Source organism: Mus caroli, unplaced genomic scaffold (genome assembly GCF_978045245.1).
Source record: "Mus caroli unplaced genomic scaffold, Mus_caroli_1 scaffold_8, whole genome shotgun sequence".
Lineage (NCBI taxonomy): Eukaryota > Metazoa > Chordata > Mammalia > Rodentia > Muridae > Mus > Mus caroli.
In genome coordinates this window covers 45218232-45242733 of record NW_028227263.1, presented here as the reverse complement: position 1 = coordinate 45242733, position 24502 = coordinate 45218232, and the positions used below count along the sequence as shown (strand labels likewise).

General features: G+C 36.8%; 1 protein-coding gene across 2 annotated transcripts in view; it reads left to right on the top strand.

Moving 5' to 3' along the window:
• The window catches only part of Fchsd2 (FCH and double SH3 domains 2), a 186127-nt gene that overhangs the window by 59597 nt on the left and 102028 nt on the right, over positions 1–24502 (top strand). For both annotated transcript variants that reach the window (XM_021167292.3, XM_021167291.3), the window contains exons 4-5: positions 9066–9142; positions 18929–19073. In XM_021167292.3, coding sequence (XP_021022951.1) covers positions 9066–9142; positions 18929–19073 — 222 coding nt within the window. The remainder of the gene's footprint in view (positions 1–9065; positions 9143–18928; positions 19074–24502) is intronic.

The window sequence follows — 24502 nt, the reverse complement described above, 5'->3', positions numbered from 1 at the left end:
GCTAAGATCAAAAACTCAGTGATAGCAGAAGCTGGCAAGGATGTGGAGAAAGAGGAGCACTCCTCCATTGCTGGTGGAATTGAAAAGCTGGTACAACCACTCTGGAAATCAGTTTGGTGGTTCCCCAGAAAATTGGACATAGTACTACTGGAGGATTCAGCTATACCACTCCTGGGCATATACCCAGAAGATGTTCCAACATATAATAAGGACACATGCTCCACTATGTTCATAGCAGCCTTATTTATAATAGCCAGAAGCCAGAAAGAACCCAGATGTCCCTCAACAGAGGAATGGATACAGAAAATGTGGTACATTTACACAATGGAGTACTACTCAGCTATCAAAAAGAATGAATTCATAAAATTTTTAGGCAAATAGATGGAACTAGAAAATAGCATCCTGAGTGAGGTAACCCAATCTCAAAAGAACACACATGGTATGCACTCACTGCTTTTATTTTTGAAGTAAGAAAATGCAGATCAAGACAAGTAGATGAACTTAAAGTTCAACCCATGTTTGCTTGTGCTCCACCAGTTTGCTAGAGACTCAGCGATAGCTACTCAGGGAAATCACTGTGAACTTTGTTAAATTGTCAGTATCATAGTCTCGTCGACTTGTAACATCTATTCTATAGGACTTCAGGTACTATGGAAGAATCTTGTAAATTTTGCTTTAAAATTTATGGTGGGACTTTGCACCCTGCACTGGTTCTGTAGCAGCAGAGGATCTTAAGTTTGATGCCTCCCTGTCTCTAAAATCTAAGGGCTGTTCAGGCCTTAGATGGCTTAGAGGCTAAGGGCATTTTTGCCACTAGCTGGACAACCTGAGTTTGATCCTTAGGACCCACATGATGGAAGGAGAGAACCAACTATTTTATCTCCATATCTGCACTGTGGTGTGGTACACACAGATGCACACATACTCCCATACCAAGCAAATAATACGTTTTTAAAAACTAAAAAAGAGTTAGTGATGGAGCAACTTCAACTTAAAGAAAAATGAGTGACTTTACTTGTTATTCACTACTACCTAGTTTATCTCAGGATTTACCTTATTATCAATAAATAAAATGCATGTTTTCTAATTCTTTTTATTGAAGTTGAAAAGCAATGAAAAGCTTGAGTGGTACAGGATATACAGTTTAAATAGAGTTGATGCTTTAGTAACTTTCTCTACTCTTTGAGTTTTGAGATGTTTTATTGATGTGATTATTTTTGTAAATACATTATATTATTGATATAATTATTTATTAACTTGATGGTTTTTTTAATGAAAATAGAAACTATTTTTTGTTAGTGTAAGCTTAGGCTTTGATATCTGCTTTTAGTATTAGTGACATCTTTTTGTGAGTAATTATTTATGTTGTATGTTGTAAGCTTAAACAGATAGAAATTGCAAAATAGTCCAATTAGATACTCTACTTGACAGTTTTAGTGTCTGTTTCCCTGAGGCAGCTTAGAACATGGTATTTAGACTAGGCTGGCCTCACAGAGATTCACCTGCCTCTGTTTCTTGAGTGCTGAAATTTAAAGTAGTTGTGGTTTTTGTTTGTTTGTTTATATTTTGTTTTGGAGACAGAATCTATACATGGCCATCCTAGAACTCACTATGTAGACTAGCCTGGCCTTGAACTCAGAGACCCATCTGCCTCTGCCTTCAAGCTCTGGGACTTAAAGTCATGTGTCATCATGTCTGGCTAAAGGTTTGTTTTTTTGTTTGTTTGTTTTGGTTTGTTTTTTCTGAAAGACTTAAAAATTTAGCTTTGACTCTAAGTGAAGTTTAATTTTTGTGCAAAAAATGTAATTTTAAAAAGGGTTTTTAAATTGTATTTACTAATGTGTCCCGTTTCTAGTTGCAGTAGTTACATGATAAATGGTTTTACTTTAAGACAAGTAACACTGAAGTGTTTCTGTGTCATGATCATTTTTATTATCTTAAATTAATTTGATTTTGGTGTGTGTGTTTCAGGAATCTGATTCCTCAAGATCCCTTCACTAGTTAATAAGAACTCAGTGTTAAAAATAGACAGTATGTGACAGCTGCTCTGCAAGTGACATTGTTAAAAGAAAAAACATGGAACTGGGAGAAAATAATTGCCCAAAATTATTCATATCACTAATATTGGGAAGAACTCTTAAAAGTGACTAATAATAAATGCCAAAAAAATGACAGAACTCTGTAGATAGTAAAGTTGAGCGATTGGAGAGATTCTGGGGATGAGGCAATAGTGGAGGCACCAGAAGGCTTGTGGCAGTGAAACTATGGATACACAATGCTGTTAATTTGACAAAACTGATAAATAGTAAACAGTAATACAAGCCATAAACTTTAATAATGTGCTAATATTTCATTAATTGTAAGAAATGCATTATACTAAGAAAGATTTTAGTCATAACTGGTACAGACAACTAACTAGGAACCCTGTACTTCCTGTTCAATTTCTTTGCTATGAAAAATAAAGGTGGTTATTTTTCTAGAGTGTATGTATAATCATTCACCACAGTGAGGGTGATTTAGTTCAACAGTTATTTACTGAGTTAAGTCTGTGAACTGTGCCAGGTTTTTATAGTTCTATTCTTTAAAGAACTTATTTATAGCTGTCAATCAAAATGTATAGTGATTTGAGATAGCATGCATGATTTTATCTGAATGAATTGAGTAGTCCAGAAGTATTTTAAACTTTGAAAAATGATCTGGATCCAAGTCTCTGCCTAACTAGCTGGGTTATCTTATGTAAATTACTTAACTTTAAAAAACTTTCTGTTGCTTATCTACTGCATAAAAAAAAGTTCACAGAGAAGTTTGGACATCTTGTATACAGAAAACTCTCAGATACTAGCTTGATGGTTAGTTGTGCATTTGTCCATTCATCAAGGAAAATGAAAGAAGAATGGCTTTCCTCTGCTTTGAATGTTCAGATGCATTTGAGCTATTTCTTCTGAATTTCCACCTCTGTTCCCAGATGGCTGTTGTCAAGCACGAGATACCATTTGCTTGCTGATTAAATACATTCCAGCTTCTGCTTTGGAGAAAGAACTGCTTTTACAGCTGGCTTTGACATCAGTGGTAGCCCAGTCATGCTGACTGGTGTAACAATTTTAAGTTTGAAAACAGGAGAAACCAAATCATTTCTCCCCAGTAAGAATCTTGTTGTGATCGGGACTTTCACTCTAGCTGCTTTTCACCCTGAAAACAGGACATTCAATGTATTAGACATTTTAAGTGGTATAGTTTTAAGGATGTTTGCTGACTTAATAATATTTTGACAAAGCTAAAATTTTAGACATACTTTTTTAAAAGTTCAGAGGCTATAATTTGTGTTTTTCCAGTTGATACTTTTTTCCCCCTGATGCCAGGAACAGAACCTAGGATTTAAAGTATTCTAGGCAAGGGCTTGGAAATGCTTTAATAAACTGGGCCAAATTTAAATCTTAACTAATTACAAAATTAAATCATTTTCAGGAGATGACAGCAACTATGAAAATATTGCAAACCCTTTTCCTGACAGCCACAATGCTTTGTGGAAAAAATATTTACTAAATACAAGGAGTGGGGGAAAACCCCAAAAAACAAAATACCCAGAGACCCATGACTATATAGCTGTCATTCTTAGGTAAGAGTTCTGTTGAAAAATGGAAGACAGAGTAAAGGCTAATGAAATCTTGGAACTCAGTTTGCAGATGATGCTTGCCTAGAATTTACCAAGAGTTTTCTTTTGAGTCTAAGTGCTAGAATTAAAGTTATCTACTACCATGCCATGACACTATTGGAATTTTAGAAGCAACCTAAATTAGAGTGCTCTGTTCTATAGACTTTTTCCTGATTAAAGTTTGAATAGTATTTCTGTTGCAGATTTTTTTCCTGTAGAAAAAAAAAATTAAAGGAGAAGGTTGAAGAAAACTTAAATAATTAAATAACTGAGGTACTTAATATTCACCATTGGGTAGATTTAGCTATGTGCCTCTTTAAAAAGAGGGTGCCTTTTATTAAATAGCTGCTAAGATATGTACTCATGTTGTCAATAACATTGTGTAAAACAGATATATATCACGTTCTAAGGACTTACGCATGTGCTTTCTGTTGTGGAATTGGCACAATACCAATGTCTAGTGGAGAACTAAGTATATTTTAGACAGATAAGCTGTCTGTTCAACATATGCTAAGGTAGTACTGAATTTTGTATAAATAGGGTGATTTAAAGATGACACAACACATCTCAGTTATTAGATCCTTCTAAGAAAACATTTAAAAATGGTTTGTATGATTCTATTTTAAGCATTGCAATAATAATGTTGCTTTTACTCAGAATCGATTAAAAGAAAGATAGGAGAGGGGCTTTTGCTATTGTTTGGATTTGATTTATGAGAGTCTTACTACATATAGCCTATACCTACACACACACACACACACACACACACACACACACACACACAAGGAGATATATATAGATATATATAGATATATATATATATACACACACACACATACATATGTATTTCTTTTTTATTGGTTATTTTATTTATTTACATTTCAAATGTTATCTTCCTTCCCAGTTTCCCCTTCGTAAACCCAGCCCATTCTCCCTCCCCCCCCCCAGCATGAGGATGCTCCCCCAACCACCTACCCACTCCTGCCTCCCTGCCCTAAAATTCCCCTATGCTGGGGCATAGAACCTCCACAGGAGCAAGGGCCCCCCCCCATTCCATTGATGCCAGATAAGGCCATCCTCTGCTACAAATGCAGCTGGAGCTATGGGTCCCTCTATATGTACTCTTTGGTTGATGGTTTAATCCCTATTGGATCAATAGTTATATTTTAACAGTTCTGCAATGTTGTATACAGATGCCAGAATTAAACAAATAAATACATAGAACACAAATGATAGAAGCGATATTACTCAGTGTTGGAAAGAAGTTATAATAAGCAAGATGGAGAAACTGGAACAAGTAACTGTGGATAATTAGAATAGGAGGCATCTAAATAAAAATATACATAAAATAATTACATAGATAGATGTACATATGTGAGTAGTAAAAATCATCTAGTTCTGTGCACTCAACGTCCTGAGGTCAAAGGGGGCACCATGACAGACAGCAGCCCTGATTCTAGCCTTCTTAAGAAAAGGTTTGAAATAATTGTGTTTTAAAGACAATAAAAACTGAATTGAAGTACATTACTAATATTGGCATAATGGTAAGCATAGAGAATTAAAGGGTAAAGCTGTAACTCTTTAGTACAATACTTTTACAAACCAACCAAATGTTAGCATTTCAAACCTTTTCTTAAGTTTGGAATTAGGGCTGCTGTCATGGTGCCCCCTTTTAATCCCAGCACTCAGGAGGCAGAGAGGCAGATCTCTGTATGTTCCAGGTCAGCCTGGTCTGTAGATAGTTCTAGGCTAGCCAGGGTTGCAACAGTGAGACCCTGTTTGTAAAAACAAGAAATTGAAGAAGAATTGGGACCTGAATGAATGGCTTAGTAGTTAAGAGCATTTGCTTCTCTTACAAAGGATCTGGGTTCAGTTCCCAGCAAATAAAAAAAAAAAATGAATAAATTCAAAAGAGAGTGATTATAAAGCTCTTGTTACTATGAAATTGATGTGGGAGTGTGGTAAGGTTGTTATCACACCTTCCATCTACTTTATGCCGTGTACCTACTTTTAAAATACCATTTATGTAACATTGGAAATTTTGTGATTCAAATGTGTAGCATATACAGAATGTTGTTTTCTAATATTTAAAAAAAAAGCCACCCAATGTCAATCTTAGTGAAATTCAAGTTTTAATTCCATCCTTTGCTGTGGAAAGAATGGCTACATACAGAATGGCTCTGAGAGAGCCAGGAGCACACTCCTGCTCAGCTTGGTGTTGTGAATGGGCCAAAGGTTAAACCATCAGTCCATTTCCCAGTGTCTACTTAACAGTGGCTTTCTTTGTATTTCTTCACTTGTTAGGGAAATACAGCAAGTGTTATTGAATGGTAAAACAAAGCAAGTCTTATATCAGACACTGACAGCTTCTTTAAAAGTTGGAATAGGATGTCATTGGGTGTTCCAAAGGCTGTCTGATTGTACTACATTTTTATGGAAGTCACTGCGTCAGTGAGAATTATATTGCTAGTCAAAGGAACTTTTTGTATGTGGTGTTCAAGTCAATGTAAATAAATATATGCCTAGTGGACCAGTTTTGAGAATAATTCTACTCCCATGGGTCAGGGGAGTGACTGAAGAAAAAGCCTTTTAAAAATGGTCAGCCATAACTTTATTTTCCTTAGTAAATTAATTAGTGTAGATAATTTTCTTTGTAACAGGCCATTCATCTATATGATGTAGCTTTAAGCATAATTTAGAAGGTAAACTAGTTAAATCAAGTATATAAAATGCTCTCAGAGGCATGAACTGTTATTTAGGACCTTACTGATAATGGTCATGGAGTATTTCTGAGCATCTATGCAGATTAGATCTTGAACAGCTGCGTAGAGCACATAGAAATCACGATTCCCGTCTCTGTGAACTAACTTGAATAAAGTCTTTCATCTAGAGAGCTCACTGTTTGTCCAGTTTATGAATCCCTCAACTCATCTCTGAAAGGTTCATTCAGTTTAATACAGTCCAGCTTTGTGGTTTAGAGCTCTAGAAACTGCTTTGGTGGTTTAGAATGCACAAAAAGTAAGCAAATTAATCCATTGATTTTTTTTTTTAATTAGATAAAATATACTTTAAATAGTGTCTTTTTATAAAAGCTTTGGGAACTTGTGATTCTCAAGCTTAAATTGTCATTTGATATAGGCCTGGAAGTTGCTGTGTCGACCAGGCGGCCCTTAAACTCATGGTAGTCCTTACCTCTATTTCTCAAGAACTGGGATTACAAGCCTGGCTAGAATTTAACTGTCTATGAGCTATATTACCTCAAGTAATATCTGAATATTATAAAGGGTCCTATTTCCTTGTGGTTTTAAGAGTTAGATCTCCTTCACAGAGTTAAGAGAGAATGTGAAGATCTGTCCTTTCTCTCCTCTTTCTCCCTTTTTCCCTCCTCCTTCCCCCCACCCCTTGGTTTTTCAAGACGGGGGTTTCTTTATGTAGCCTTGTCTAACCTGGAACTTGCTCAGTAGGCCAGGCTGGCCTCCCGAGTACTGACCGCCACTGCTCCTGGCTCTTTCCCCTTCTCTTAAGAGGTCATTTCTTAGACCATGTTTTGTGTGAAATGTTCTGCAAACACTTTAGAGTTAATTAAGCTGAAAATTATTGTATCATTCATATGTGATTTTTTTTTAAAAAGGCTACATCATCTGTTCCTTATTTGGACACTTATGTATTTATTTTTGGAAGCTGCATGTTGCTTGGCATTTTGCGTTTTATACTGCTTCTCTCTACAGATGTGAGTTCTTTTAATTCAGGGATCTTGACTTAGTCAACCTTTTCAAATATTAATGTGCAGTATGAAATAGGTATTGAAATAAACTCCAGGGGATCTTTCTCATGGCTTTGAGACACACACATAATCCTTTTCAATCATGATGATAGCCAAATTTGACAATAATTGATGAATTTATATGTAATCAAATCTAATAGTCATCATTTTTCCTATGTAAAAATTAAGGACTACAGGAATTTTGATCCAAACATTTCAAACCCACAATGACAAAAACACAAAAGATTGATATATACATTAGGAACAGTAATGTAAGTGGAATTTATTGATGCAGACAGTGGATATTTTAGTAACAGCTAACTTCTAGCCACTATGTTATAGTCTGGAGATATAGTACTTTATTGATAAAAAAAATATAAATAAACATCCCTATGTAGTAGAACTTTTAGTTAATAAACAGAAAAATATTTAAACAAGATAATAACAGGATATGAGGATTATGAATAAATAGGATTGTATGACAGAGTAACTGAAGGTGTAGATAGTGGTTTAAAAAATAAAAAAAAAAAATGATGAGGACATAAGTAGCTTGTGCTACTAAGTTTCTCAGGAGTCCATGGAAAACTGTTCTTTTCTTTTGCTTATACTTATGAGTGTTTAGTTAGGAAAACTTAGAGTCATTAGAAAATAAGAGGTAAAAATTTGAAACATGAATTGGAAACAACATGAACAAGGTTCAGAAGTGAGAAAGATACTGTTTGTAGCTAAGGAAGAAATACCAATTAGGTTCCCTAGAGTTTAAGAGATGTTAAGTGGAAGTACTGGAGATTGTAGTTACAATCTGACGAATTCTCAGCTTAAGATGAGTTCTCAGAATACATCCTATCTGGAAATAGTGGGACCCAGCTATTGCCAAGTTCAGGAAGAACTTAAGATTCAAAGGAGCTTTAGTTCTTGCTATGCTTTGGATGGAAAGAATGCTGCTTCATCGTAGGCATTTGTTGAGTTAGGCTGAGTTGATTTGTCAGTAGATCTTATAAAAAGGCAGTGTGTATAGAGTGAAGCATGCTTCTTTCAGTGATTGTCCTCCAGTTTCTCTGATTGACATTCATTTCAGCATGGGTTTATTTTTATGGGTATAAATATAGAAGTAAAGATCTATTACATAGGGCCTGCTAATCTTGCTATTGGACATTTGTGTTTATCTAGAAGGAATATATAATAGAATGAATAGTTTAACCTACTTCCCAACAAAAGTTTCTTCTCTCTTCTAATCCTAAGTTCTCAATACATACACAGATAAATACTCTGTTTTGTTGACATTCATATTGTATAGGTTATAGTGATTATATTTTTAGTAAAACTTGTTCTATTTTAAGTGACTTCTGCTGCATGTTTGTGTTTTTAATAAAAAGATACTTAAAATCTGTGTTAAAATATGGAACATCATCAAAGTTTGTTCTTCAGTTCAAGAAACCAGTGTATATCTGTCTGTTCCACGGTGAGTGCTCCTGTTCCTCTCCTGGTACATGAGAGTTTTGTTGCTGGAATATAGAAATGTGTCCTGTGCTTCAGCCAAGGAATATTGGGAGCCTGAGGTGACAACAGTGGTTCAGACAAGTAGTTTGGTTACATAAAATGAATATTACATAAGTCCCATTTTTCTCATTCTTATATATATTTTAACAGGGTATCCAGAAGTTGGCTAGTCAATACCTGAAGAGAGATTGGCCTGGAATAAAAACTGATGATCGGAATGATTACAGGTAACTTACTTAGTGGCTTTGCTTGGTGCGTGTATGAGTGCCTGTGTGTGTGTGTGTGTGTGTGTGTGTGTGTGTGTGTGTGTGTTCAGTCAACCTCAGATATCATTGCTCTGGCACCATCCACTTGTTTTATAAAACAGTGTCTCTTGCGAGCTCTGGGGTTTGCCGGTAAGGCTGGAGTCATTGACCTGCAAGCTTGATGGAACCTCTTTTTTCCACTTCCCCAGTGTTGGGATTATAAGCACATGTAATTACATCCAATTTTTTGTCTATGTTCCTATAATTCTATGTACCGACGTTCGTATGGAATGTACCTGGTATTAAGTCTTACCCCCAGTTCCTATCTTTTTTTTTTTTTTAAGTGGTTTTATTTAGAGGCCTATCACAGTTAGATAATGTAACACTGACTTTTAAAAGAATTGCTTCTTTCTTTGCTTCTGTTTTTAAGACATAATTATTTTTAAAATTATACTCTATAACATATACATACATATATGTATATATGTATATGTGTGTGTGTATATATATATATATATATATATATATATATATATATATAAAAGCTTTGTGATTTAGATTATTTCAACATATCTTAAGCCAAAATTATATATTAATCAATGCCCATATATGGAATCGAAAGAACAGAAACACAGATTGTTTTCTTATGAGCTTATAAGCATACAACACTGATGCAATAGTAATGAAACAATATTATACTGCTGTCATGCTCATTGATTTGTCCAAAGTAAATCTTAAATTTTTAAGGTGAGATTATTGTAAGCTTGAGTATTTTTCATATAATACTAGAAATGTTTGTGTATAACAGGCTGTCCAGAAGTTTACCCATTCATGTAACACATGCAACTTCTAAAGAAGGCCAGTGACAATAGAACGCACATTTTATACTCAGTGACCTACCATTACCTTGTGATTTTGTTTAGACTTTGATGCCTTTTGGAGCATCAAAATTTGGAATCATTTATTGGCTTTTGTATTCAGGGATGTCCTTAGTTTGGAAAATACAGAAGTTAGAGAACTCAGAGTTTACCATCTTTTTGGAGTTAATCAATTCCAGTTAGGATAGTTAAGACATATGTATGAAGTGTTTAAAGCCTGAGTCAGAAATGTTGATAAAGACAATTGTCATCAGAGCATTTCTTAAGAATGGGTCTAGAAGGTAAAATGATATTAGAAGAAATCCCAATGGTTATTTATGGTGGCAAACTTCAACTTCTATAGCCATAAAATAATAGATGGTGTAACTTTAATATTAAAGTAAAATGGGAAATAAAAATAGAAATCTTCTTACGGATTTACCAGTATGCAAACAAGTCAACTAAAGGGAAAGAGATATGGGGATCAAGTTCTAAATAAAAGAAATAGATAAAATAAAGCCTGTGGTTAGTATGCAGGCTCTGTATTGCTGGTGTGAATCAGTCTTCAGGAGTTTGTGTTGCTGATACAGGATTGCAACTGGTGGATGATCTAGTTTGTGTATATTACTAAAGAAGGAAGGGTAGTGGCTATGCTACCAGGCACACTTATAAAACCTTATTGTAAGAGGTGTTCTAAGCGAACAGTTACTGAATATTTACTAAATGCCAGATACTTTGCAGTAACTTTATTCTCATTCATTATTAAGACAACCTAGTGATGGAAATGTAACTATCTTTATTTTATATAGTAAGTCAGCTCTTAAAGTAAACTTCAGGATTGGAGACCTTGAAAGATACGTTGTCTTTGAAGAACTCACAGAAGGTAGCCACTGTGAACAGTTGTTGAATTGGGACGTTATGGGGGTGCATATGACAGAACAGTCTCGGCTTACAGCATTTTATCTTAAGGAATGTGCAAGACTTTACCAGGCAGACAGCTCGGTGAAAGGAATCTGAATAGAAGTAACATGCTGAAGGTGTGGAGCACAGAAAAATACAGTATTAGGTAACAGTAAAAAGTTCAGGATGGCTAGTGTGAAATCCGTAGTGCCAGGTAAACCTAGCAGTGGGTGTGGAGAATACATAAGTAAGCATCATAAAGGGCTTTGATCCCATGCCTAGGAGGTTGTATTTTTATTCAGAGGGTAACAGAGACATTGAAGAATGTCAGTAGAGAAGGTAATGGTTAACTCCATGATCATGGAATAAGGTAAAATAGCACAAAAATGCCCACACTATAGAGATTCAGAGTTCCTCACTTATCTTCATTTGAATCATGTGAGTTATAGTAAAAATGAGGTTGTGGGGGACATTTCAGAGATTTCGAAGAGCGTGAAGCCAGAGGACTTACAGTTGGTTTGGTTTGGGGGTTTGTAAAAGCAAAGTATAGACAGCTTCCTTTGTATCTAAAATAGTTCTTGGCACAGAAGACACTTGATAAATATTTACTGACTAAAAATAGTTGTAGGGGAGGGAGATTATACAATGACTCCCAGGACTTTCTCTTTTCACTCTTTCTTATTATTTTCTTCCTTTAACATAATAATATGATATCCATTTTTTCATAACAAAGATTTATTCATCTAACTTACAGACAAAGCCAGTGCTGCTTCTTTAAACAATCTCTCTGGTTATCCAGCTCAAGTCATCCCCTTGCCTGACTTTATTTTCTGTGTGACCACTTCACTGAATCTCCTTCCAGACTTTACCTTTTCCACAGCTTCTATGATTTTACCACATTCCTTGTAGAATGTGCCTGGTATTACTGCATCGGCAGCACATTAGGGACTCTGAGCCTTGTCAGCACCATCACTTCCTGGTAGCAAAACCTCCCTTCCTTTGTTTTCCAGAACCGCTTTTTCTATCAGCAGCATTTTCTAAGCTTGCTCTTGAGCTCCCAACTGTTCTGATGGTAGTGCAAGGTCTACTCCTAGAAATTTTAATTTAGGTAATTAGAGAGGATGGTGAAGGTACTCTGGAAGAGACAGTAGAGAGGTCAGAACTGAGGGTAAGAATGGCAATTTCAGTTTAAGAAATTTAAATTTTTTTATATTATATTCCACTTACATCATTTCCCCCTTCCTTTTCACCTTTACAAATCTTCCCTACTACCCTTCCATTATCTCTTTCAATTTATGGACTCTTTTTAAATTAATTATTGCTACATATGTGTATGTGTGTATGCATACATATATTCCTAAATACATGAACACAGCTGATTTATATAGATGTTTCTAGGACTGACCACTTAGTAGTGGATAACCAGTTGATATGCTCTTCCTTGGGGAAGATGGTTTTTCCTGCTCTCAGCGTGCCTTAGTTGCGCAACATTCTTTGTAGGGTTGTGGTGTTGTGGGCTTTCTCTCTGTCCACTTATCTATTGGTGTTGTCCTTGTTCAGCTCACCTTTAAATGGCCATGTTGGGAGACTTTTTGGGCGTAGCTTCTGACATTCCTGGGAGACACACACACTCTCATGGGAAACTTTATAATCCTCTATTCTTGAAAATCTTCCACCCCTTTTTTTAGCCTTAGGTGCTGGGTGTTTTGTAAAGGTAGTTATTGGGAATGGAATTGCTAATTTTTATTTGTTTATTTGAAGCCTATTTGGTTTTAGTAATTTCAGTTTCCTGTTTAATTTTGTTAATTGATAGTTGGGTTTAGTTTAAAAATTCTTATCAAAGTAATACATGGTTATCATGAGTTAAATAGTATAGAAGAACATAAACAGTACAGAGTCTAGCTTCCTTTTTTCCGAGTTATTGTCCTCTCACATTCTATCGCCTGAAGTAATTGCTGTAACAGGCATGTGGACTTTCTGCTTTTACATTTTTTTCTGTGCATTTTATTCATGATTTATTCATTTTATTCTTTTCAACAGGACTAGAGTTATTATATGCATATGTTCCTGTAGACATCTTTCTGCCAGAAAATGTGCATATGCCTTCACACATGCACAAAGTCTACTTTAAACACTCGTTCACAGGATTTTCCATTCGTTTTAATGGCTGTTTTAATATCTCAGTAAGGATGAGCCTTGTCATTCATTTCCATGTTGGAAATCCTGTAAATAATGCTGTAGTGAATAGGTCTGTGCTCAATAAATGCATCTTTGTATACTGTGAAAATATGACTATGTCTGTGGGTTAAATTAATGAGGAGGAAATTCTGGATAAAGGTTTAATCTTTGCAGGTAGCTTTTCACTGTCAGTGTTCCTCAAAGTTCCCTCCTTGGCTTTCTAGAGATTTCCCTCACCAATCCTGGCTTTAAATGTTGCCTGTAGAGGCTGGATAGATGGCTCAGTGATTAGAGCACTGGCTGCCCTTCCAAAGGTCCTGGGTTCACTTCCCAGCACCCACATGTCAACTCACAGCTATCTGTAACCAAAGTCCCATGGAATCCAGTGCCCTCTTCTGATGTGCTACAGACATGCAGATAAAGCACCCACATAAACTAAATAAGTAAATATTGTCTGTAAGTTGACACTAACATCTTTATTAGAAAATATATTTCAGCTTAGAAAATAAAAAGTCAGGTCTCTTTAGTTTCATCTTCTCTTTTCTGGGATGTTAAGTAGCTGCTGCTCTCTGCCTGTGATTGCTCCCCTTTACAATTCCATTTGCTACAGTGCAACAAAGCATATTTACCTTTCATCATGACTGTCTTCATGTCTTTGTAAAGTAGACCTTCCACTACACAGCTGCTTGAAAATCTTTTGTTTTCATCCTTGCCAACAAAAGGAATTTAAATTTTAATTTATGACATCCAAAGCCATGAAAAAGCCTAGCTGCAAATTACCTGTGTCTTCCCATCTGCATCAGCTTCCCCTTTTGTCTTTGCTTCTTTAACCCTGGAGAGCCTCCACTACAGTTTTGCTGAAGTTTTTAATCACAGCTCAGCCAGGCTGCAAGTTGGTCTTCTCCCTTGACTTACAATATTCTCCTTTCCTCCTGCTAGGATCAATAAGTAATACACAAAGATTTACATGTTACAACACTCCCTACTCCTTATTATCCCCTACTGTGAGTTAATCTTGTGAACTTACCATGTGCTTGGAGATTATATTTCTAGGCTTAGAGAAGATCAATGGTTTGGTTTATTATTTTTATTGATTAGTTAATTATTTTTCTTTTATTGAAAATAGATTCTTTTCTCATATAATATATCTTAATTATACTTTCCTCTCCCTCTACTCTCCCCAGATCTTCCCCACCTCTCCTGCCCTCCAGATCCACTCCCTTTCTGTCTCTCATTAGAAAAGAACAGGCTTCTAAGAGATAACAGCCAAAGATGACAAAATAAAATATAATAAGATGAAGCAAAAACTTTAATATTGAAAGTTGGACATAGCAACCCAACAGCAAAAGAGTCCCAAGACCAGACACAAGAGTCAGAGACTCACTTGTTCCCACAGTCAGGAATCCATAAAAATACTAAGCTAATAGCTATAATATATACACATAGTACTTAAAGTAGACCGGTGTAGGCCTTGTGCTTTCTGCTTTAGTTTCTGTGAGCTCATGTACACCTTGCTTAGTTGATTCAGAAGACCTTGTTCTGGTGTCTTCCATCACCTCTGGCTCTTACAATCTTTCTGCCTCCTCTTCCAAGTGATTCTCTGAGTTCTGAGGGGAAGGATTTGATAGAGACCTACATTTTAGACTTTCTTTCTCTTCACACAATGTCGGGCTGTGTGTCTCTGCATCTGTTCCCATCTGTTACCAGAGGAGGCCTCTGGTGGTTGGATAAGGAAGGCACTGATCTATGAATATAGAAGAACATCATTAGGAATCACTGTACTTACTATTTTTTAGACCAGCAGTGCTTGGTTTTACTTGAGGTCTCGGGTTCTTGGTTACCCAAACAGTGTTGGGTATGGGTTCCTTCTTGTGGAGTAGGCCTTAAGTCAAATCAGATATTGGTTGACTACTCCCATAAATTCTGTGCTATCATTGCCCTAACATATTTTGCAGGCAGGACAAATGTAGGTCAAAGGTTTTGTGGCTAGGTTGGTGTCCGTGTTTCTCTTTTGATACCCTGCAGAGTACCTTCCCACAACAAAGAGACTAGAATGTATGGGTAAAAGTTCCATGTCTACTCAATTTGACTTCTCCATCTTCAGTGAGTTGTGTAGGTATTATTCTCAGCAATGGGGCTCTGCTGTCAGTTTCTGGAAAACAACTTTCTGTCTTAGCAACAGCCCGGGTTGTTTGGGAATTTCCATAGGATCCCCCTTGGCCAACAACTCAATTGAATGCAACATAATTCTATCATTGGAAGCCTCGCCTGATGACAAGAGATGGCCAGTTGAAACTGTATTCCCCATTACTAGGAGACCTCATTAGGATCACCTTCCTAGATTCCGGGAAGTTTCCACTGCACTAGATTTTCACACCATCTCCAAAATGCCCCCCCCCCCCAGTTTCAGCCCTTTCTCCTTGTACTCTCTCTCTATTCCATCTCTTCCTTCCTTAGTCCCCCCTCCCATACCCACTCATCTCCAGTCTACTTGTAAACTTTATTCGACATCCCCCTCCTAGAAAGATCTCTGCACACCACCCCCCAAACCTTCCTGGTTTCCTCTTTGTATCTACCTAACATCTTTGGGTCTATAGATTGTAGCTTGGTTATCATTTACTTAATGACTAATACCCCCTATAAGCAAATACGTATTATATTTATCTTCCTGGGTCTGGGTTACCTCACTTGGGATGATTTTTTTTTCTAACTCCATCCATTTGCCTGCAAATTTCATGATGTATTTAACAGCTGAGTAATATTCAGTTGTATGAATATACTTTAACGGCTCTCCCCCAACAACATACAAAATACTCTTACATTCTTTGCTCAGGTCTCTCAGTGCCAATATCTTACGTATCTATTGTATACTAAGTATCATAACAAGGAAGCTGATACTGGCTGGCAGTATTAAATTTTTCTCAGTTTTATGACATTTAGATTGAAGTAATCACTATGGATTGTTGAAACAGGGCAGAAGCGGGGTCAGTAAGGAAACTTACAGTAGTCCAGGCAAAAAGTGATAGTGGCTTGCAACAGATTGGGGCAATGCAGGAGATCGTTAGTAATCAGATTCTGTTATGTTTTCTAAGTTCAAGCAAACAAGATTCCTTGATAAAACCCTTGTGGGATTGAAAGAAAAAAGAATCAATGTTTCTGTAGTCATCCATGAGATTACTAAATATATTGCCAGAACAGAGTCTAGGAAAATCAAGAATTTGTTCTAGGGCAGGTTATGTATCCAAAGTCCTACACATATTTAATGTATGTCCAATAAGTAGTTGAAGGTCAGAGAAACTTTTCAGTATAGTGATAGTATTTAATGCATGAACCTGGATTAATGAATATGAAGAAAAACTGGATGGACTTTGGGACACTCCAGCATTGACTGATCTGGAAGAGAAAAAGAATCAGCAAAAGAGAGTGAAGAGTACCTAGTGAGGTAGAGCAAACCAAAGAGAGCAATGCCATGGCAGCTTGCTATTTTTACCTGTACATGAGTAAGTTGGGGCAAGAAAGTGTGAAAAGTAATTTGGGGGGCTTTTCTATTGCCCCTTATATCTCCAAGATAAGTGATACAGAGACCTAGTATCTTTTTTAAAAGCGTCAGGCACTAAGCTGGACAGGTTCTGAATTATTCTAACCTGACTATGCTGGCCTGGCCTGCTTCCCAGCCAACTCTGCAGCCATCTGTCCTATTACCTGCCATCTTGGTCTCCCCCAACCTCCTCCTTCATCCTTATAGCAACGCCTGAACCTATCCGATACCCTCTTTGTCTCCCTCAAGGCATGGAAGTTGTGCCTTCTACTCTACTGCCCAGCTAATAAGCTGATCAGCTTTTTGTTGACCAATCAGGAGATGATGGAGAACAGTATTTTACAAGATACTGAGTCAGGAAATCCTTCACAATAACGACAATAAAATATGGACTGCACTCAGGTCTCTGGGTACAAAAATCAACATTTGAAGACGTGCACAAAAACATTCCCCAACAATGCTACATGGTTACATTACTTGAGCCAGGCATGTTGGTGCATCCTTGTAATTCCCAACACTCTGAGAGGCTAAGGCCAGAGTACTGTGGCAAGTGTGAGGTTGGGTTGAGCTTCATAGTGAATTTTGGGCTAGTTAGGGTTACAGAATGAGACCCTGTTTCAAAATATCAAACAAACAGATCTAGAACTTAAGCCCAAGTGTCTGGCTGGTATCTAAATTCTATGACTTTCATAGAAGGAACTTCATTGTCCAGGGTATGATTGCTACTAGAAATCTAGTAATTTCAAAGCATGTTTTTTAGTGAGAACACCTGTCTTTATTGTGCATTTCATATGAAATGTGTATATATTCATTCATGAATTCCTTTTTAAATCTAATACATACTATTCTGTTTGCAACACAGTTGTCCACAAGCACATCACTCTGCTTCTTTCATGGAGTTGTCACTTCATAGGAAAATTAATTTTCTATAATTAAGCAGTTTTATACAAATACTTGTTTTTAGCTGGAAGGTGGTGGCACACACCTTTAATTCCAGCTCTTGGGAGACAGTAGCTGGTGGATTTCTGCATTTAAGTTCAGCCTAGTCTCCAGAGCAAGTTCCAGGACAGCCAGAACTACACAGAGAAACCCTGAATTTTTTTTTTCCTCAATGTTGAGGAAAAAAATCTGTTATTTGACTGTATGGTAGTTTATGAGTCCTATCAATTGTCAGGCAGGGAGGCCATGGAAGACTGCTGTATTAACTCCATTCATGATTTTATGCTTATGCAATACAGTGAATCTTACAAAGAAGCAAGTATATGCTCATATCGAAACCAGGTGAATATACTATATGGAGTAATACCTAAGACTCATTGGTTGAAGATCATTGTTTATCAAGTTTTTGGTTTGTTCTTGGTTTGTTTTAGATTGGCTTGGCTTTTTGAGACAGTGTCTCATGTGGCTATGGCTGACTAGGAATTTGCTGTCTAGACCAGAATGACCTCAAACTAGCTTGGGTTTTTTCTTTCTCTGTCTCAATACTATCATCTGTTTATATCTTATATATATTGTATAATCCTGTCATTATCATAGAAAAATTATTTTAAATATGAGGGAAATTCAGAAAGTAAAATTAAATCTATCAGTTTTAGTGTATGTCATTTAAAAATGAAGTGCCATTTATTTTTATAAGTTATAAAATATGCTTATAATGGAAGAAAACTCTAGAACTGATTAAAGCTTTTGGTAAATTAGAGAAAAAATGGTTTGAAACAGAAGTTGGCTAAAAAAAAAAAAAGTAAAAGATGACTAGATTGACTAGATGACTAGATTGACCAAGAGGTTCTCAGCACAGTATCAGGCAGGGTATGAGATTTGCTTAGAGCAACTTCAGAGCACTGTGTGATGCTGGCCAGGCATGTCACAGCAGAGACAGATGCAGAGCACTGCCACTGGCTTCTTTCTGAGACAAAAGAGGTGTCTCAGGCACATAGTGGTCTGCACAGTTTTTCTAGCTGAATAGGCAGTGTAGTTGAAGGAGAATGTGCTTTAGAGGTGTCCAGCCTTCATCTTCATTTCAGTGCTGGCACATTCTTGAGCGACCTAGCTACCCTCTAAGTCTGAGCCTTACTCACCTCATCTGTAAAATAGGAAATTATCCACAATGAAGGAATATTTGTTCATGACATTGAAAGTCCACATCACTCACTCATTTTATAGTTTCATTTTGTCTCAAACTGTAATGTTGCTGTTCTACTTCACTATTAACAACAGACAACCAAAATCCCTTACTACAACTAAAATCCCTTATTCTTCCCTGCCTAATACTTGTCTATCCCTCTTTGAATTTAGGAGTATGTATCCTGTTTGGAAATCTTTTCTCGAGGGAACAATGCAGGTAGCCCAGTCTCGGATCAATATATGTGAAAACTATAAAAACTTCATTTCTGAACCTGCAAGAGCAGTAAGAAGCTTAAAAGAACAGCAACTAAAACGGGTATTGTTTCTATTTTCTTTATTCTGTTATATGTATTATAATATTTATAATCAGTAAGATTATGCTAAATTGCATTTAAAATTTAGGACTTTTAAACATATTCACAAATGTTCCTGGGTAGCATTTTACCAGGATTTTTCAACATGTGCCTTTTTTGTTTGTTTTATTTTATCTTTTTGAGACAGGGTTTTTTGGTTTAGCTCTGGCCATTTTGGAAATTGCTCTATAGACCAGGGCCTCACAATCACAGAAGTCTACCTGCCTCTGCCTACCTAGTGCTGGGATTAAAGGTGTGCGCCACCACTGCCCAGATCCACGTGCTTTTTAACTGAAACATTTTGTTAGCTGATAAAGTTGAGTATAATCTAAATTTGTAGAAATTTAGAATGCTCAATAAATACTTCTTGGGAATAAGACTTATGCCAGGCACCACTTATACTGGGGTTGGTGGTGCACACTTTAAATTCCAGCACTTTGGAAAGAGACTGAACAGATCATTGTGAGCTCAAGGCCAACCTAGTCTATGTAGCAAGTTCTAGGCCAGATAGGCTTATAGAGTAAGAACATTTAAATAGCTCAAGTAAATATACATAGTTTTACAGTATGGTTTGATGTGTGTTAAAGTATTTACATTTTTATCCCATTAAGTCTTGAAAAAGTTTCATTAATTAGTCTTAATTTCAAGTTGGGCCATTTTGGGAAATTCAAAAGAAATTGACACATTTTGCCTAATATACTAGTAATTTTAATTTTTGAAAGTTAGTAAATCCAGAATGGTGGTACACACCTTTAAACCCAGCATTGAGATACATAGGCACATGGATCTTTACCAGTTTCAGACCAGCCTGGTATACATAGTGAGTTCCAGGCCAGCCAGAGCTACATAATAAGATTCTATCTCACATGTTGCCTCTAAAAAAGACCAGTGACTAGTCTAAGAGTAGCTGGATATTGTGATACATAACTACTATTCAGGAGGCCAAAACAGGGACATTGCAAATTTGAGGCCTGTCTAAATTACAAAGCCAGTTGAAGACTGAGCTATCAAATATGGAAAATACTTTGTTTCAGAAAAAAAGATTAATTATATATGCATAAGTAAATATTTTCAAAGAACTTGTTTCTTTGATTCAATTAAAAATTGATAGGAAAAAGTCATTGTTGAATGCCATTTTTATGAAAGTTTGCTGTTAAAGGAAATGTTAATATATTAACTACTATGTGCCAGAGTTGTGCTTTGTTGCTCTTTGGTTTGTAAATGTCACCTGTTGGGTAGTTATATTATTTTAACCTCTGTATTATTAATGAGGAAGTAAGATTAATGGAATTAAAAGCCCTGAAGTCATGTATTTAACATCTGGAAATACTGAGATGTAGCCCATATTGCCTTCCCACAAAGCCCACATCCTTGATACACTTAGGTCCATTTTCCCTGAGATACCAAAGCCTCCCACATTTTCTCATTCTGGCTAGTTTAATTTCTTTTAACTTGAAATAAAATTGCATTAGATGGATGGGGGTGGGAATTAGATGTTTAAAGTGTGTCTTTTTATGTAAATTAGGTTACCCTAATACCTGATAACATTCTTTATTAGAAATTACTACTTCAGAAAAGCACCAGGGTAGCTAGGGCGCAGGGTCGGCTGACACTCGCCAGCTACCCACAACACCCACCACAGGATCTTAAGACTTCTGGTGAGTGGAACACAGCTTTTGCTCCAATCCAATTGCGCGCGGGACCTGAGACTGCATTAGTTAGGGAAGCAGAAACCGGCCTGAGTAGGGCCACAGGCCTCATCTAGCCGGACCAGCACCGGGTTGCTAGAGCGCAGGGTCGGCTGACACCCGCCAGCTACCCACGACCCCCGCCACAGGATTTTGAGACTGCTGGTGAGTGGAACACAGCTTCTGCTCCAATCTTTAAACAGTGACAACGACAACAACTAACCCCAGAGATTACCAGATGGCGAAAGGTAAACGTAATAATCTTACTAACAGAAACCAAGACCACTCACCATCATCAGAAACCAGCACTCCCACTTCGCCCAGTCCAGGGCACCCCAACACACCGGAAAAGCTAGACATGGATCTAAAAGCATATCTGCTGATGATGGTAGAGGACTTCAAGAAGGACTTTAATAACACACTTAAAGAAATACAGGAGAACACTGCTAAACAGGTAGAAGACATTAAAGAGGAAGCACAAAAATCCCTTAAAGAATTGCAGGAGAACACTGCTAAAGAGTTAGAAATCCTTAAAGAAAAACAGGATAACCTAATCAAACAGGTAGAAGTCCTTAATGAAAAACAGGAAAACACATCCAAACAGATGATGGAAATGAACAAAACCATACTAGACCTAAAAAGGGAAGTAGACACAATAAAGAAAACCCAAAATGAGGCAACACTGGAGATAGAAACCCTAGGAAAGAAATCTGGAACCATAGATACCAGCATCAGCAACAGAATACAAGAGATGGAAGAGAGAATCTCAGGTGCAGAAGATTCCATAGAGAACATCGGCACAACAATCAAGGAAAATGTAAAATGCAAAAAGATCCTAACTCAAAACATCCAAGAAATACAGGACACAATGAGAAGACCAAACCTACGGATAATAGGAGTGGATGAGAATGAAGATTTTCAACTCAAAGGACCAGCAAACATCTTCAACAAAATTATAGAAGAAAACTTCCCAAATCTAAAGAAAGAGATGCCCATGAACATACAAGAAGCCTACAGAACTCCAAATAGACTGGACCAGAAAAGAAATACCTCCCGACACATAATAATCAGAACAACAAATGCTCTAAATAAAGATAGAATACTAAAAGCAGTAAGAGAAAAAGGCCAAGTAACATATAAAGGCAAGCCTATCAGAATTACACCAGATTTTTCACCAGAGACTATGAAAGCCAGAAGATCCTGGACGGATGTTATACAGACACTAAAAGAACACAAATTCCAGCCCAGGCTACTATACCCAGCCAAACTCTCAATTAACATAGATGGAGAAACCAAAGTATTCCACGACAAAACCAAATTCACACATTATCTCTCCACGAATCCAGCCCTTCAAAGGATAATAACATAAAAAAACCAATACAAGGACAGGAACCATGCCCTAGAAACAACAAGAAGGTAATCCCTCAACAAACCTAAGAGAAGACAGCCACAAGAACAGAATGCCAACTTTAACAACAAAAATAACAGGAAACAACAATTACTTTTCCTTAATATCTCTTAATATCAATGGACTCAACTCCCCGATAAAAAGACATAGACTAACAAACTGGCTACACAAACAAGACCCAACATTTTGCTGCTTACAGGAAACTCATCTCAGAGAAAAAGATAGACACTACCTCAGAATGAAAGGCTGGAAAACAATTTTCCAAGCAAATGGTCTGAAGAAACAAGCTGGAGTAGCCATTCTAATATCTGATAAGATTGACTTCGAACCCAAAGTCATTAAAAAAGACAGGGAGGGACACTTCATACTCATAAAAGGTAAAATCCTCCAAGAGGAACTATCAATCCTGAATATCTATGCTCCAAATACAAAGGCAGCCACATTCATTAAAGAAACTTTAGTAAATCTCAAAGCACACATTGCACCTCATACAATAATAGTGGGAGACTTCAACACACCACTTTCACCAATGGACAGATCATGGAAACAGAAACTAAACAGGGACACAGTGAAACTAAGAGAAATTATGAATCAAATGGATCTGGCAGATATCTACAGAACATTCTATCCTAAAACAAAAGGATATACCTTCTTTTCAGCACCTCATGGTACCTTCTCCAAAACTGACCACATAATTGGTCACAAAACAGGCCTCAACAGATACAAAAGTATTGAAATTGTCCCATGCATCCTATCAGATCACCATGGACTAAGGCTGATCTTCAATAACAAAATAAATAATAGAAAGCCAACCTTCACGTGGAAACTGAACAACACTCTTCTCAATGATACCTTGGTCAAGGAAGGAATAAAGAAAGAAATTAAGGACTTTTTAGAGTTCAATGAAAATGAAGCCACAACATACCCAAACTTATGGGACGCAATGAAAGCATTTCTAAGAGGAAAACTCATAGCTCTGAGTGCCTCCAAAAGGAAACTAGAGAGAGCACACATTAGCAGCTTGACAACATACCTAAAAGCACTAGAACAAAAGGAAGCAAATTCGCCCAAGAGGAGTAGACGGCAGGAAATAATCAAACTCAGGGGTGAAATCAACCAAGTGGAAACAAGAAAAACTATTCAAAGAATCAACGAATCAAGGAGCTGGTTCTTTGAGAAAATCAACAAGATAGATAAACCCTTAGCCAGACTCACTAGAGGGCACAGGGAAAGCATCCTAATTAACAAAATCAGAAATGAAAAAGGAGACATAACAACAGATCCTGAAGACATCCAAAACACCATCAGATCCTTCTACCAAAGGCTATACTCAACAAAACTGGAGAACCTGGATGAAATGGAGAAGTTCCTAGACAGATACCAGGTACCAAAGTTGAATCAAGATCAGGTTAATGATCTAAACAGCCCTATATCCCCCAAAGAAATAGAAGCAGTCATTAATAGTCTCCCAACTAAAAAAAGCCCAGGACCAGATGGGTTTAGTTCAGAGTTCTATCAGACCTTCAAAGAAGATCTAATCCCAGTTCTTCACAAACTATTCCACAAAATAGAAACAGAAGGTACTCTACCCAACTCATTCTATGAAGCCACAATTACTCTGATACCTAAACCACATAAAGACCCAACAAAGATAGAAAACTTCAGACCAATATCCCTTATGAATATTGATGCAAAAATCCTCAATAAAGTTCTTGCTAACCGAATCCAAGAACACATCAAAACAATCATCCATCCTGACCAAGTAGGTTTCATCCCAGGGATGCAGGGATGGTTCAATATACGGAAATCCATCAATGTAATCCAGTATATAAACAAACTCAAAGACAAAAACCACATGGTCATCTCCTTAGATGCGGAAAAAGCATTTGACAAGATCCAACACCCATTCATGATAAAAGTCTTGGAAAGATCAGGAATTCAAGGCCCATACCTAAACATGATAAAAGCAATCTTCAGCAAACCAGTAGCCAACATCAAAGTAAATGGTGAGAAGCTTGAAGCAATCCCTCTAAAATCAGGGACTAGACAAGGCTGTCCACTTTCTCCATACCTATTCAACATTGTACTTGAAGTCCTAGCCAGAGCAATTCGACAACAAAAGGAGATCAAAGGGATACAAATTGGAAAAGATGAAGTCAAAATATCACTCTTTGCAGATGATATGATAGTATATATAAGTGACCCTAAAAATTCCACCAGAGAACTCCTAAGCCTGATAAACAGCTTCGGTGAAGTAGCTGGATATAAAATTAACTCAAACAAATCAATGGCCTTT